The 17,238-nt window shown below is 38.4% G+C and overlaps 1 protein-coding gene across 1 annotated transcript in view; it reads right to left on the reverse strand.

Annotated features, from left to right (window-relative positions):
* Positions 1 to 17,238, reverse strand: part of cpm (carboxypeptidase M) — a 45,576-nt gene that overhangs the window by 22,836 nt on the left and 5,502 nt on the right. Inside the window, exon 3 of the mRNA XM_081363206.1 lies at positions 12,320 to 12,417. Within this exon, the coding sequence (XP_081219332.1) occupies positions 12,320 to 12,417 (98 nt within the window). The remainder of the gene's footprint in view (positions 1 to 12,319; positions 12,418 to 17,238) is intronic.

Genomic DNA, 17,238 nt, shown 5'->3' on the forward strand with positions numbered 1-17,238 from the left:
GATATCTCGATTTTGCAGATTTATCTGCTCCTATAACCGATTTCTGGAACTATCGGTTATCGGCAATAATCCACACTGATAGTTTTTCCATTGCGGGAGTGGCTGAGAAGGGTGTGCTGTCATTACATTGTAAAAGAGGCAAAACTAAAACTATCACTGAAGCCTAGTCGTGTTTGTTCTGACACATGACGCTATAATCTTCATGAAGCTGAATATATCGATACAGATTTAAAACTTTGACTATGTATATAGAACATTGCAAAACACGTTGTCATTTTAAAATTATTATTATGTTGACTAAATGGTTCATTAGAAGAGAACAGCAGTATGTTTGCCGACAAGGCTGAGAGAGGACATTAACAGTGTTACCTCAAGTGATTAGAACAACGTGGCAAAAATAAATCCGAAACTAATGTTTAAATGTCATGACTGTGACAGTCTATTTACCTTAGTGTAAATAGTTAGGCACAATTAATCGCACTATTTGCCTTCGTGTAAATAGTTAGGCACAATTAATCGGATGAAAAATCGAAGTAATCTTGTGTTTAAAAGAAGACTCAAAACAGAAACGTAATTAATAAAATGAACACTTGTTTTAAATTCTATCACTAAAATTGACTTTTTTCCTCTGTACAGCAATTCGTATTTCCACTGGTAGAAACCAACTGAACTGATTTGTCCCTTACATGTCAGACATATGGTCTTTTCATGTCTAACTAGGCAATTCTTTATCAGACTTAAACCAGACTTTATGCTGAATACTGCTGGTCAAAAATCTGGCTTTGTAAAACTTTGTAAGAAAACATTAACTTCACTGTTTCCAATAAAAGCTTTTTTTTTTAAAAAACATTTATTGAGTGAAATAACTAATCCAGAGGAGAATATTTATAGATCTATTTCTGATTACCAAGGCACATGGGCTGCTTTTTTAGGTTGGCATACAGACAACAAGAGATTTAAATAAACAGACACACATTATAGAGCTGGTAAGTCCCGCCCCTTCCGCTAACCCCACTGGACCTCTAGGTTGAAAAATCGTCAATGCAAGTGAATGGGAGAAAATAATTATTTTCTGGTCCCGTTTGAATTGTGCCATGAATGTGAACATATGTTGTCTGTGAATTTTTTATATAATTTTTCGTGTAAAGAATGCTACAATTTAGCGGGTAGAAGTTTGATACGGTTAGACTTTGTGTGAGAGCACTTTGTGGACTACAACTCTTCGCTGCTTTCGACGCGTTTGAAACGTCACCACCACTCGCACACGGACACTAGCTCACGGATCCCGCTAAACATGGCTGTGTCTTTGGTGCACTTCACCGCCTTCTTTTAGGGAGAGGACAAAATCGGTGAGGTTGGCGAAAACCACGGGTAAGTCAACTTTATGGGGTGACGTCACATAGGCGACATGTAGTCTTTCTCGTTATGTCTTTTCCACAACTGCTAGCCGAAGAATGATACCATATACTGTCAAACTCGTAACATGAAAAATTATATAAAAAATTCACAGACAACATATGTTCACATTCATGGCACAATTCAAACGGGACCAGAAAACAATTATTTTCTCCCATTCACTTGCATTGACGATTTTTCAACCTAGAGAGGTCCACTTGGGGTTTTACGGATGGGCGGGACTTACCAGCTCTATACCCACAGCTTAAACCACTTAAAAGACCACAGAGAGAGAGAGAGAGAGAGAGAGAGAGAGAGAGAGAGAGAGAGAGAGAGAGAGAGAGAGAGAGAGAGAGAGAGAGAGAGCAGGGAAAAAAGGGGCCACTGTTGAAAACCTCCGGTAGGACTAAGATCAGTCTGTATATTCACAATCGTGCTTTCATGCAGCGCAGCTTGAGCAGGCGGTGAGTCCGCTCTGGCCGGAGCAGCGTGCAGCAGAATAATTTAAGATTGAAGTAAAACCAGAGCTGGAAAAAGACAAGTCAGTCACACTGCACTAAGGCCGAAGGTCATTTGACTGTGTTAACAGTCACTAGACTTTAGCTTTCCATGAATTTCTCTCTCACTGTTGGTTACTTAATTGGTTACTTAAAATAATGCTGATTTTACATGACTGTAGATGATACTTTGAAGGTGATAGGAGTAGCTCCTATACTTGGTATTAAATTCTGGCATGTCTGTTTATGTTACAGGCATGAATGCTCCTCAAATGGTGCAGCTTTTTTGATATTTTCATATTAAGAGTGTGCAATTGTTTTTCAAAAATAATTATGGTTTTCATTTGGATGATAACAGACAGAGGTGAAAAATCAAATAGTCTTTATAAAGGGACCCAAACCATACAGACCAGAATATCATCGAAACTTGGGCTGCATCTGAAATCACCTTCACTCACTATTCTCTAAATTAAGCCCTATTAGACGCATTCGCACAGGATAAGCGAAGCCTGTGATTTTACTCGAATTTTCTGACTTAACTCCCGGATATGATGTCAACAGGCTATTGCTTGGAAATGTATTGTCGTTATAGGTCTAGCTGTATGATGTATCATAAACAGAATAATGTTCTTTACGCCATGCTGCTATACATGTCATCCATCTCCATCTAATCATTCTTTTTGTTTCGCTCTTCTGATGATTTTCAGCTTTCTCTTTCTGCAAATTGTATAGTTGTATGGTGTAGGTATAGCGATATGACCCAGCACCCAAAATACTATCAAAACACTCCAATGCAGCCTCCATTCTTCGCAAAAGATGGATAAAAAGGCGCACAGGAAACAAAAACCTTGAAAAAATTATATCCGACCCCGCCAAATCACAGAGATGCCAATTCGCACGGGACGCACGGGTCACAGGACCTCTGTGTTCTGCGAAATATGGTAGGTCATTTTGCGGGAGAATTTTTACTTTACAAATTACAGACATGGCCGATTTGCACGGGATTAAGATCACAGACAACCTCCGCAATTATTACAAATGACTAGAGGTCACCAGGTAATACTAATCCAGTGCGAATAGGGCTTTAGTCTACTAATATAGCCAAGTCAAGTCATCTTCATTTATATAGCGCTTTTAACAATGTAGATTGTTTCAAAGCAGCTTTACAGAGATAAATGTATAATTTAAGGTAACAGAGATTGTTTTGGCTTTATAGCGGTAAAGTTATTTTCCAGCTAAAGTTAGTTTTGATTGATTCGCTTCCATCGGCAACGATCATTTGTTATTAAATTTGGGGCCGCTAAGACGACACCATTCCCTCTACACAGACTTTAAACGCGAACCTGTGAGAAACGCTGATGGCGGTCACATGCGCATTAAGAATTGGTTCTATAGTTATGTGCGTTTGAATATATGTGCGCAGGTTAGGAATTCCCTACAAACCAAGCCTAAACAAAGTACTGGTGTTTCCTTATAATTTTTGATACAGAATTTTAGTTTATTTTATCAATTCGGGGTAGGTACGCGAATTTAGTTTCCCGACAACGCTTTATCCGTAGAGTGGTAAAGGGATCCTCCATAGGGAGAGACTAGTTGGCACTTCAGCACTGCGTTGGATCGGGTTCAGGCGAAGGTCCTTCATCAGATCTGGATATGGCCTGGATCCGATAGTGTGCTTAAAGTTGTAAATGAAAACCAGTGAGCACCTTTTTATGCACGCCACTATGCTAACTACCACAAATAGTTTAAATAACCTGTTTTACTGGTTAACATGCAAATCATAAACCCAGCGAACCAAGAAAAAAAAAAAAAAAACTTTTACACGACTTTTTCCCCGGTAGTTACATCAATGTATAACCACTTCCCACTTCCCACTTCCACTTCGCCAGCAAGAGATGAGAACACATTTTCAAAAATGTCTTTGGTCGAGGAAGAGTCAGCGTGTATGATATATTTTTACCTTTCAGTGAAACACTAACTCTGGTTGGATGCACCTAAGGATGCTTTCCTGTTACATATATCACTTCAATGCACTTCAAAAAACTGAAAGAATGCAGGTTAAGGTGTTTACATGACCGGAAAAATCTGGGAAAATATCGATCTGTGTATTGAAGGGTTAAAATTTAAGAATATGTTTTCAGATATGCTTCCTTACATAACATCACAGTGAAGAATACTGATTTTAGCTTTTAAGGTTAGGTTATAATGGTATCAACAGCTCCTAAACCCTGTTTTCTCTATTGTGTTTTAAATGAGTCTTTAATGGCTCTAGCCAGTAGCTCCAAGACGCACCCTTTTGTCTTAAATGGCTCTGGGATGGCCCGTGGAACCAGAGTTTCCTGGCCAGTATCAGCATTTGAATAGGTATGCTGATTAAATTGATACTGGTAAACACGCTGGGGTCTGGGGCAGGTTACCTTAACCTGTATACTCATTTACATGCCATCCCCAAAAGTCCCTCCTCCTAAAATGCCTATAAGATAACATGTAAAGTTATGTTAGATCAGATCATGTTGGAAGTTTCTACAGCCGCGTACAGAGGAGTTCTCAATAAAGAATAACTTCAGTTGAACGCGATCCCGACTGTCTCACTGGTCTCTGCTTTGAAGAAAGAAAAACTTTACAACAGATGGTGCCTTGTGACCCGGATGGAGAAAAAGGAAACTCAAAGAACTGCATCTTGAAACTTCAAGCTCAAAGATCTCAACGAAGCTGACTGAGTTCCAGACTGAATCTTCTGAATCCAGATTGAAAACTTCAAGCTCCAAAAAGATCTCAAAGACTGATTTTTTTCCAGACGGAATCTTTCTCTACAAATGAAAGACTCGGTGAGTTTCACTCCATTAAAAGAACCAATGCAGACCAGTACAAATGTTTTCCTCTGCGCCGTTCAGAGAAGTAGTTAACAAACAGCTGTAGAGTTTGGTTAACTAAAGATGAGCCTCTAAAAAAGTATTTTCTTTTAGAGATGAAATTTACCCCCTGTTGTTGGCAGGGAAGATTAACAGTTACATGTTAATATTGTGTGTATGCTCTTGCTAGAGAAGTTAGCATCAAGTGCTAATAGTTGGTATCCTTTGCTTTAGGCAGAGAAGAATTAGCTTTACGTGCTAGATATTTCTGTTGATCCTCTGTTCTTGTCAGCAGGGAAGTTAAGTGTGGTAATTTGGAAAGTTAACAATAGTTAAGCTGTGTTAACAAGATTGTACCCTCTGTTTGTAAAACAGTAGAGAGAAGTTTTAGTGTTTTGTGATTGTTAAGCAACAAAGGAAGTCACAAAATGGTTAGAAGGAATGCTAGGCTGATACCCACGACAGAGAAAGGTGGATTAGCTAGCCCGTTATGGACAGACAATGAGTTTAAGTCCTTGTTAGGAGAATGCATGGACTCAATCGTGACTGAGGAAGTCAGATTGAATTTAACAAAGAAATTTGGCATTGATGCAGTCAAAGTTTGGTCAATTGAAGATTGTAAGAAGGTACTAGGAGCAAGTATTCACAAGAACGATATGAAAGCCATTATCTGTTGTTACCGAGAATTTAGCTTATCCATTGCACAAGAACAAGCCCGTTGTATTGCTACGTTAAACGATCAGAACAAACAATTGCAGACTCACATGTCCTGTCTCAAGACAAAGGTGGTCCTTAACAAAGCCTCAACCAAATGTGATTTAGAAGACCAACAGTCAGATGAAAGCTATCCTGATTTACAGTCTTTTGATAGTATAGAGGACAATGTCAATGCAGATGTAAATGCAGTTGAAGTGTGCGTAGCTAGACAAAAGCCTCAGGGAAAAGGTGTTGATACCGTTCCATGTGCAACCCCCATATTGCAGCCACAAGCAATCAAAACATCTTTAGGTCCTAAAGAGATTGAGAGAATTGCTGAAAGTTTGCCATCAGTGCAAAGAAATTTTTCTAAGTTTAGAAGAGCATTGATCAGCAAAATGCGGCTCTATGATATGACTCTAGCTGAAGTCACCCAGCTAATATCACAGATCTTGACTGAGTCAGAATTCAATGATTTTGAAAGTGCTGTAAATAATTCTGAACTGCAACAGACCAGTAAAGATGAATTGAGAGAGGAAGTTGTTAAAGTGTTAAAGAACATTGTTGGACCGAAAGTGGACTGGTCAAAGCTCACTAATTGTGTACAGAAGAAGGATGAAACTGTTTGTGAGTACACAGAACGATTCTGTCAGATCGCTGCCGTTTACAGCGGAATTGCCGACACTCCAGAGAAAGTGTTAGGTCATAATGGTCCTCTAGTTCGCACATGGTCCGATGGTCTTTTGTCAGAACATAGAAATGCATTGCCTTTCTTAGATCTTACATGGTCAAATAGAACCCTGCAAGACAACTTGGACAGTTTAGCTATTTGGGAAAGAGACTTTGATGTCAAGGCAAGAGTAAAAATTGCAGCAGCATCCTTTAAGGTTAACTCAGAGAAGCCAAAGAAACGCAAAAGTCCTAGAGAAGCCAGTTGTTCTTACTGTGGCAAGCACGGACATTTTGGAAAAGAATGTCGAAAAAATAAAAATAACTTAAGACAAGTTAACAATGTTATGCAGCTCTTACTACATTTGTTTGCTACTTTGAAGCAACCCCTCCCCTCGTCACTGGACTCGTGGGTAAGCTTTTTGAGGTGTTAACAATTTGGGCTGTGATTGCTTAATCTCCCCAGTAACTTACAACAAAGATGAAAGACTTATTTTTGTTTAATAGAACAAAAGGAAAGTGACTGTCACAGTCTTTGTTTGGGGGACATTCAGAAAACTCACAGCCTTAAAATGTTATACCACAAAATATTGCAGTTAGACAACCATCCTCTGTTAATGATGTTTATTAGGACTGATGTTTCACTGGAGAATGGAGATGTGCCAATTTTCTCACACACTGTACAGTGTGCACACAACAGGGACAGAATAGGACACGGTTCAGTGAGGGCCCTGGAAAGAACTGACGCAACAGGCGTCAGGGGCCAATCCAGGGTGAAGACAACCTCATAGGCCTTTCCCCATTTAGTCCATCCTTACCTCACTGGTCCATAGGTGTCAAATAAATTAAGAAATAGGGAAAGAATGAAACAACTGCAGCAGACGCTACAACCCTAGTATTTAAACAAATACTGCTACAACCCTAGTGTTTGGACAAATACTGCTCTGTCGTCTTTTGTTTTTCTTTCTTCCTCTGTGCAGATAAACACTTGATGGCTGTTCCAAAAATCCATATGCAACGACGTCTCACCTGCATATGAAGCCACAACCTCAAGAAGACAACTACACCCACTGCTGAACGAGCCAATCACAAAAGAAAAAGAAGAAAAAAATACACAACGCAGAGAAATACAAAACCTTCAGTCAACCATGGATATGATCAAGACTACAAGCCTGCACCATTATCTGAGTGCTGCACCTGGTTAATATGACTGAAGATAACTTTTCATGGTTCGGAAACCTGTTAGTATCAAGTGTGTCAACCAACAAATGACTCACGTCCAGCACAAGGAAATAACAGTTTTTTTTTCAACCAGAAAAGAATATTACCCGTAAGATTTCACGGACCCTAAGTGCATGTTTGTTTCTGTGTCAACATGCAATTACAGATGAACAACACAGAGCAAGTTATATGTGCCTGTAACTTACACAAGTTACAAGAATGAACATATGCGATGTGCCTGTAACTTACACCAGTTACAGAATTAACTTTATGTGTTTAAATTTGTATTTTGTGAGAGTTTTTTTAAGAACTCTCAAAGAGGGGACTGAAGGGTTAAAATTTAAGAATATGTTTTCAGATATGCTTCCTTACATAACATCACAGTGAAGAATACTGATTTTAGCTTTTAAGGTTAGGTTATAATGGTATCAACAGCTCCTAAACCCTGTTTTCTCTATTGTGTTTTAAATGAGTCTTTAATGGCTCTAGCCAGTAGCTCCAAGACGCACCCTTTTGTCTTAAATGGCTCTGGGATGGCCCGTGGAACCAGAGTTTCCTGGCCAGTATCAGCATTTGAATAGGTATGCTGATTAAATTGATACTGGTAAACACGCTGGGGTCTGGGGCAGGTTACCTTAACCTGTATACTCATTTACATGCCATCCCCAAAAGTCCCTCCTCCTAAAATGCCTATAAGATAACATGTTAGTTATGTTAGTATAGTTAGTATAGTTATGTTAGATCAGATCATGTTGGAAGTTTCTACAGCCGCGTACAGAGGAGTTCTCAATAAAGAATAACTTCAGTTGAACGCGATCCCGACTGTCTCACTGGTCTCTGCTTTGAAGAAAGAAAAACTTTACAACAGTATTCTTAAGCCGCTTACGCCAATAAAGGAAAACAGTTTAAAACGCTTACGACATGCATTTTGGGATGCACCGAAATTTCAGCCGCTTGCCGCTCAGTGTTCAGCGCTCAGGTTTCACTCTCGGTTTCGGCCCCAAATTTTCATTTCGGTACATCCTTAAATGCATAGTCAGTAAGCAATCAACCAGCACATTCTAGAACACCTTACCAACAGCATAGCAACACACCAAGAACGTCACCAACAACTGCCTACATTCAAAAGGACAAGAGACAAAATGCCTCTTCTGGTTCTAGAATCTACTTGCTGCATAAACTGCCACAGACTTTTACAAAGGATTGCAGTTCTGGAAACAAAGTTACTCGCGGGACCACCAAACCAGACGGAACACACAACAGAGCTTCGTCATGGACGTCCCCAGCGTACAGCCAGTGAGTCCCATGAATCTAGTGCTCCTCGACAGGCCATACTGAGTGTAGAGAAACAAGCCGATCAACACACTAATCGATGGCACAAACAGGGAGCGAGACCCAAAGGCACTCAAGACACGAGTATCACATATTGCCGCAGTAGCATCCTCTACCCCAGATACGGTTCTGACAAGGATTGCAAACACTAGTTTCCTACCACCGCCTATACATCTTGAGAACAGATTTGAAGTATTAATGAATGTAGATGAGGAATCTCCAAACGAGATGAACGTGATCAAACACATTAGTTTGTTTGGGTGGAGGCCATCCTGTTGAAACTGAATATAACCCAACAGATCACTCAGATCATTAGGATCACATCAACAAGAAGGGTTCACTCTAAGCATGGCGAGTCCGCTTTTAGCTATAATGCCAGCCGCAGCTGGAACCACCTTCCAGAAGAGATCAGATGTGCTCCTAGAGTAGTCACATTCAAATCCAGACTCAAAACACTTCCGTTTAGCTGGGCATTTTCTGAACGAGTACTGTGCCACTGTGCGTCTGACTGATTATTTTTTATTCTAACCTGTTTTAATTATTCTTATTTTAATTTCTTCTATGTAAAGCACTTTGAAATACCATTGTGTATGTAATGTGCTATATATATTATTTACATTCAATCTGAGTAATGCATTAATGTAATGCATAATTCCCCTCTCTTCTCCTCTTTCATCTCTCCGTAATCCATACTAGCCCTGTCTTTGTTTACAGTCTGTACACTCTCTTTAGCTAGATGTTTAAAAGAGACTTTTTGCCATTCAGGTTTATACAAAAGGATCATGTTCTGTCTTATGGGGTCATTAAGAGACTCGGACCATCATAGGAGCACTTTAGTGGTGTATCAAAGTTCTGGCACACCTCTTTTCATGAGATGACTCATGGATGCTGATCGTTAATGCTTACGCGACTAATTTGAGTAATGTTTACATGTTTACAGTTTTATAAAATGCACCTCCCTTCCTTGCATTTGCGTGATTTGAAAGGGTCAGACAGGATGCGGTCTCATTAGGTGGCACCATGGTGCCAGACAAGTAAAGCTTTGACTGGCTAAATTTAAAAGGTAACTTGACAAGGGTACAGTAGCTACTGATATACGTGAAATCTTTTGAAGCTGAATTGTGTTATTTTTATATTACAAAAAAAAAAAATACTTAAAGAAAACGACTACAAAATGACACAGAATACTGCACTATGTAAAATGATGATGTTCTAAGATGATCACAGATGTTCACAGTGTTTTTTAATGTGTTGCTATTGCATTCTAGGTGGTTGCTTATTTGACTAAAGTCTAAGTCAAATCAAAAGGCAAAAGATCCCAAAGGAACATGGACTTTGGCTGGATTTAACCGATCAGAAAGATTCGTCGCTTGCCGTTGGGGAAGGAGTTGAAAACGGAGCCGTCAATTCAGAAACTCTCTGCTTCCCTTAGTGACGTTCGGATTGATGAAGTATGCAAAGTGGATTTGATGAAATGTGTCAAATACAAGACATTTTTATGCAGCAACAGTAGCATTTCATTCAGTAATTTATGTACAGCGCACATATGTGCAAGAACTTAATTTGAATTCTAATTCCAAAGTTATTTAAATACCAATAAAGGAATACAAGATTACATGATTTCTTACGGTTTTAAAAACTTGGATTAGTGGAACTAAAGGTGTCAGAACAAACACGAAACACACGTGATTGCTATCATCATTAAACATCAGAGCTTGTGCAGCCGTTCTGGAGAAACTGTACAGAATGAGCCAGCCGATTGCTCTGGAATCGCTTTCGTAGTATTTTAAAGGCATACGTCGCAGTCACATAGTGTCAGCGCAGTCTCAAGTCAGAGTTTCTAACTAGAATGCACATTGGTTGAGCACCAATTTAACCTTTAAATTGCTTGAGTGAAAACAAACCATAAAAGAGATGTGAATGAGGATTTGCGGAGAAAACGAGAGATTCTTACTGCATTCCAGTAAATTATTTGTGGGATATGTCCATTAAATCGGGAGAGTAGACCACAATACTGCAGCATCTGTTGTCCTTTTCATATCCATAGAAAAATAAACTAATCTGGGAGAACAGAACACAGCAAACTGAAATTAGCCCTTATCACAAGTATTCTTATGATACCAATGTCACATTAAAATGTCAAGATTGACATTATTTTCCTGATGGATAAAAATAGAGCATGATGGAAAATGTATGCTTATTCAGTCAAACTGATGGATAAGGATTAACTGAAGTGCAACCCTATTTGAAATGAGTTGTTTCAGTCTTTTTGATTCGAAGTTCCCCAAACCAGAAGTGCCACCCATAGGCCTAATTTAAAATGCAGTAGAGGTGGATAGTAATCCCTGCAAATTAAAACTGGGATAGAGTAAATTTTTGGTAATACTTTAGTTTAGGTTCCAATTCCCACTATTAACTAGTTGCTTATTAGCACATTACCAGGATATAGGCTGTTTATTAGTACTTATAAAACAAATATTAATGCCTTATTCTGCATGACCATATTCTACATCCCATATTCCTACCCAATACCTAAACTTAACTACCTCACTAACTATTAATAAGCAGTAATTAGGATTTTATTGAGGCAAAAGTCATAAGCAGCATTTCCACCGAAATTACCCGGGACAAATTGTTCTAGGAACTTTTTTCCCCCAGACCTGTTGCTTTTTGCGTTTCCACCGCGGTCTAAAGTACCGTGAAGATTAAGCAAATTAGTCCGATGACGTAGGACTGCACGCACCGCCAACAGATTTGTAAAAATGGTAGTTGAAATGAAATGCTGTGTGGAGTCAACCAATCAAAATGCGGCATGAACTCAACCAATCAGCATGTTTGGCATCCGAGTCCCACCCCCAAAAGTTCCTGAACTTTGAAAAAGTACTACCTCGCAAGCTGGGACTTTCTGAGGGGGACATTTTTACCCAGAACTTCATTTGGACCCTGATTCCTGTGGTCGAAACACACCGAGTCCCACCCCAAAGTTACTAGTTCCTGGGGAAAGTTCCTGCGGTGGAAACGCGGCTATAGTTAATATTTAGATTGAGAATTGTACCCTAATCTAAAGTGTGACCCTTTTTTCCCCAAAAATCTCTCTCCTATAGCTTTTCCAGCCCATTCCTCCAATAGTAATTCCAACCACAGTTTTTCTTCAGCAAATTTGGTTTAGTCTTCTCACAAAGACAGGAAGTACTGAATTCACAATAGTTCTGAGTGGGTGTGGAGGCGGAGCACATTGGTGAAAAGATCCCCCCTATACAGCCCACCTTGTATTTAATTTTTTTATTTTTTTTCCCAGTGAGGGTCACAGTCCACTGCTCCTCACTGGCGTCCCGGACGGTTCCTCGGACTGTAATGCTTTTGTGCACAGACCGCTTTTCCCACACACCCCTTACCAAATACGCCCCTTCAGACCGGCGCTGGCCCCTTCTCGCCCAAACAACAAAAAAGAAGAAGGAAAAAAAACTAAACAAACGAAGAGCTGGATCTATTTAAAGAAGCCTCCAATTCCTAATTTAGCCCGATCTAAAGAAAACAGACATGCCAGACTGGGTTCTTTAGAAGCGGATCAGTAATACTGACCTGCTCACAATGCAAGACCTGGTGAAAATATAACCATGTCCTGTACTAAATAACAAAGGAACACGTCTGCATTACCTCGTTTCCGTGCATGTTTCCCACATATTTGAATTCCGGGATGCCTGTTCTGTGTTCTCTCGGATGTTGACCCAGTATTAAGACCCAGAGTTCTCTTCCTAGAAAGACAAAATGTAAATGTTAATCGACTGCAAACAAATGTTTCCATTAGTGAATCAGTGCATTTGCAACTGAATTAAGTAGTGTGGATCTTGTGCCGGTCACATGATTAATGTCTCACTGTTTTCAGGGTTAACCAGATACTCAAATAATGTTTTTGCACAGTTTGGGCAGGCACCTGGCAACCCAATCCCGTGTAATCTCACGTCTAGCTCTTATTCACTCTATTTGTCTGTCTCGGTCTCTGTCTCTCAGAGGACTACTGAATATGGAGATCTCACATTCACTGAGCAAGTTAAAGCATGCTGGCTTCAGAACAAACTAAAAGAAATACATCTTCAAGATGAGCTTGAAAAGAGAAACAGTCATCCAAACCAAGATTACTGTAATATTACAGTTTACTAAAACCTTTGTATTTTAATATTTTTTAAATGAAATGTATTCCTGTGATGGCAAAGCTGAACTTACATCCTGCAATTGAGATGTAAGATGCCCGTAGCGAATTCAATTCACATTTACTTGTATAGCGCATTTCACAATACATATCGTTTTAAAGCAGCTTTACAGAAAATGCATGTCTACATTTCAATTCAGAGTAATCTGTTATCAGAGGTGACTACGTCTAAGTTATGCATTTCAGAAATGTACATTTATAAATCACGCAGTTAGCTAACGTCATGTATTAATTTAAAGCAGAAACAATGAGCTTGAAGTAATTATTACAAGTTGTGAACATAACGTTTACTGTATATAGCAAATTTAGCATTGGTGCATGCTAAGCTAAACTGTTTTAGCCTACAATAGGTTGCACTTTATTTAACATTACATGACCTTACGTGTACTTAGTGTTATTAGTTTTTACCCAATTATTGATATTACTATAATAAGTATGTACGTGGGGAACAGGACTGTAAAATAAAGTGCTACCAAAATGTTAAACGACTAGTAGTGGCCTAATTTTAAGGCATGCAAACAACTCAACCAGAGCCATTTATAACATTCTAGGCATATTAAGAATGAATGTGTGCATATTGTGAATGAATTTAATGAATTTGGTTACAATTTCCCGACAGCGTTTCAGTAAATTCACTTGTAATGCATAGATAGACCTACACCACAACAGGTAAAACGTGTGGCTTTGACAAGTGTGTTGATAGGTTGTGGTTAGGACAGTCACTTAGTCTTTTTTTATATTAAAAAATAAAACCCAAATATTATCTCTTTTTGACAAGAAACCACTGTAACCTTTGCAGTACAGCACAGTCATTCCAAAAAACAAATGCAACTCTTCACGGCCATGTGTTTACTTTTATTTACTGACACAGACGAAAGTGAAAATACATGATTTTAAAGCTATTGCTATCCAATTTTTGCCCTCCAGACATCTTAAAATGCCTAAATGTATACCCCCATCCACACATCCTACAATTTTTTTGTGTGTGTGGAACTTACACACCAGTCAGTAGGTCTACCTGTGAGAACATTTTTAATTGTGCACCTTTACAAAGATCATGGGGGCCATCCGGGACGTCCCCAGGCACCAAAGGTAGAGGTACTATTGTGGCCTCCAAACTAATCTGTGGTGTGTGTGGTCCATGTAAAGCTCTCTGAGGTGTGGACCTTGAGATACTTGAAGCCTTTCACTCTCACTAGGGGGCCTCTCTCCAAGTCCACAATAGTTTCTTTAGTTACTTTTAGAAAGAGTGTCAGGTTCTCTACCTCCAACTGATTAGCAACTTTTACACTAATTACTGGATTAACTTTTTTGGTAAAGGCATATTTTTTTCACCACCAAAATGCTGTTGAATGCACAATTTATACAGTTGTTCATGATGTCACACAAGTCCATGAAATTTACTTGTAAGTCTAAGGCGCCATTCACACGGAACGCATTTATTCCACTCAAATGTGCTACTTTTCTATTGTTTTTCTATGTAAACTCGCGCTAGACGGACGTGTATAACCGTTGCGTTCGAGCCTTGCGTCTTTTGCAGTGCCTCGCGAATGATACATCATTCTAAAAAAGTTAAAATCAGCTTAACTTTTAAAAAAAGCATCTCAAGATCTTGCGTTTTTTCCCCATTCCACTGCCCGCATCTTGAGTTTTTCAAAGCAAAAACGCGTTCTGTGTGAACGAGCCCTAATTGCGTCAAACTCTGTGACTGGGTCAAACTCATTTAAAGCAGACTTCTTACAGTACGTTAGAGCATCACAACCTTAAACATGCTCCAACGTGCATGCCTAATAGTATGGCTTTGTTCACACATACCATCGATTGAGAACGTTAACAGCTTGGTTTGGCATTGTCAGCACTGATTAGATGACATTTTGACAGTGAGTCTTGTTCACAGTTTCACACAAAACCTCCAAACAGAGAAAAAAAATTATTCACATTTACAGCCAAGTCTCCATGTCATCGGAAAAGTCAATGGACTTCTGGCCCAATACACATCAATATACTGTAATAGTATCAGCCCAGCTATTAAAGCACCTGGACTTTTATTCCCAAAGCAACAAAAGAGTAGGAGTGATCTCTGATGTGTTTTTATGTTGTTGTGAGATTTAAATTTGACTCCTTAAAGTCGGCATGCAATGAAATTTCACCCCAGTTATTTTCTAATTGCAAGCTATAGATCGTACTGTGAACAAACCACCGGTCGTGGGTTTTATTTTAAAAAAGAAAATGTTTTGACCACATAATGTTTAATGAGTATAGCTGGACCTTCCAGTGAAAATGACAGATGATTTATGCAGGACTTAATTTAATCAATCATGTAATCTGCTTTAACCTTGCCTCTGTAAACTCACGTTTATCTGCCTCCACTTTTGAGTGCAACGTCCACATCTGAAAATTCAATCAACAACTGATGCATAGAACCAAGTTAAATGTGTACAGCAAGGTTATTATAGTTTTGCATTTTTAAATTAGTTTTTATTTTAATATCATTTTCAAATTTCCTATAAATTTCAGTTTAGTTTTAGTTAGTTTCATTAATGGTTTTGTTAGTTTTAGTTTAGTTTTTATTTTGTGAACACATTTCTATTTAGTTTTTATACATTTAGTTTCAGTTTTAGTTTTAGTAATTATAGTTTAGCAGAGTTAACAGAACACTTCCAGTTAAAGACATTTCATTTCAGCAAAGTTTAATGTTTGCAGTTTACATTTAAATCTTGTGAAAACCTCTTAATAATAAAAATAAAATAATTGTTTGAGGATGAACAAAGAACCAAACAAATGCCAATTATGATTATTCTTTAAGTTTATTTCTATGATTAATCCTTTCAAACATTATTCTTGTATTGATCCATTTATGCGTTTTGTTTAAAATCATATACTCATAGTTATGCACATATTCAAATGTTCTCTTCAGACCAGACATTTAGTATACTTCTACTCGGACAAATATACGTCTATTTCTGGGCTATAGACATGCTATTTGTTTTTTCCGTTTTCTGCTCAGTGTGGTATCTTGTCTAATATGTGTGGTATAGGCCTATCTTGTTTAGGCTAGTTTCACATGAGATGGTTATCTTATACCTGGAATTAAGGTACAGCTGTATTTGCATGAGGTGGAAATACTTATTTTGGCCTTTCTGCTTCTTAGGGCTGGTTCACACAGAAAGCGGTTTTGCTTTGAAAAACGGAAAAAAGACACGGGCACAGTGGGGAAAAAGGTCTCGATAGGCGTCTTCTAAAAGTTTAACTAATTTTAACTTGAGTGCTGCGTTTTTAGAGCGTCGTGTCATGCACGTGATGCTGCAGAAGACGCGAGACTCAAGCGCAATGGTCATAGGCTAATTATTAGTAACTATTTGATTATTTCAGTAACTGTTGTTAGTTTAGTTTAGTTTTAGTTTTTCATTAATGTTGAAATTTCTATTTTATTTCAGTTTACGAAAATGTTTTTTGACCAATAGTTTTAGTCTTAGCTTCAGTTTTCGTTTACGAAAATAACCTTGGTGTACAGCATGACTATATTAGATGGTGAAAGATAAAAATATCTCCACAATCTGCCTTTACATAGAGATCATTAGTGTAGTACAGTGCAAAGTCTATCAGTTGCAGTTGCTGTTTTTTTTAATTATTATTATGGTTTTCATCATTATAAAAATGTAATTATTTTCATATGTTTTAAAACCTTGCCAGTTCAAACTTCTGATATACAGTTTTCTGAGTGCACATGCCTGAAGCGATTAGTTCCCTATTTAAAAATTACTGTTTAGTAACAAATGAACCAGTCTTAAAAAACAATGTAAAGAATCATTGTAAGATATATTTTTGCCATTATGGCCACCTCTACAACCAAGTAATTTTTTTCTTTTTCAATAATCTGTTACACTCGGATGTAGGTACATTAAGAAAACATCTGTCGCTTCCAATTCATTCCAACTTCAACAGTGGTTACAAAGAGTCAACCACCCCATTACACAACTCACAAGAGCCGATACATGCCACTTCCTCCATTAACAAAGTTGTTTTTGCATTTCCTACAAGAATTGAAATCCAATTACTGCTGTTTATCACACAAGACAAAATGATGTACAGAATTATGAATGCTTAAAGGATTTCTGTAGTGTAATCTTGATTAAGCCAACAATGTTGCCAAATGACAACTGGCATTTGTCTGGGTTGATAATCACCCTACAAGCGCTTTAGCTAATTAGGCCCAACTAATCAAGCATAAGAAACATAATATTACATCAGAGATAATCATAGTCAGCCTCCAGCCCCGTTCTTACCCTGGTGGGCAACTGTAACACTGATTAGGCCGAGACAGGGCGGTCAACAAACAAGGACTGTCTTCCAGGCTAAGCAGCTG

The sequence above is a fragment of the Scardinius erythrophthalmus genome (genome assembly GCF_964197995.2).
Source record: "Scardinius erythrophthalmus genome assembly, chromosome: 4".
Taxonomy (NCBI): domain Eukaryota; kingdom Metazoa; phylum Chordata; class Actinopteri; order Cypriniformes; family Leuciscidae; genus Scardinius; species Scardinius erythrophthalmus.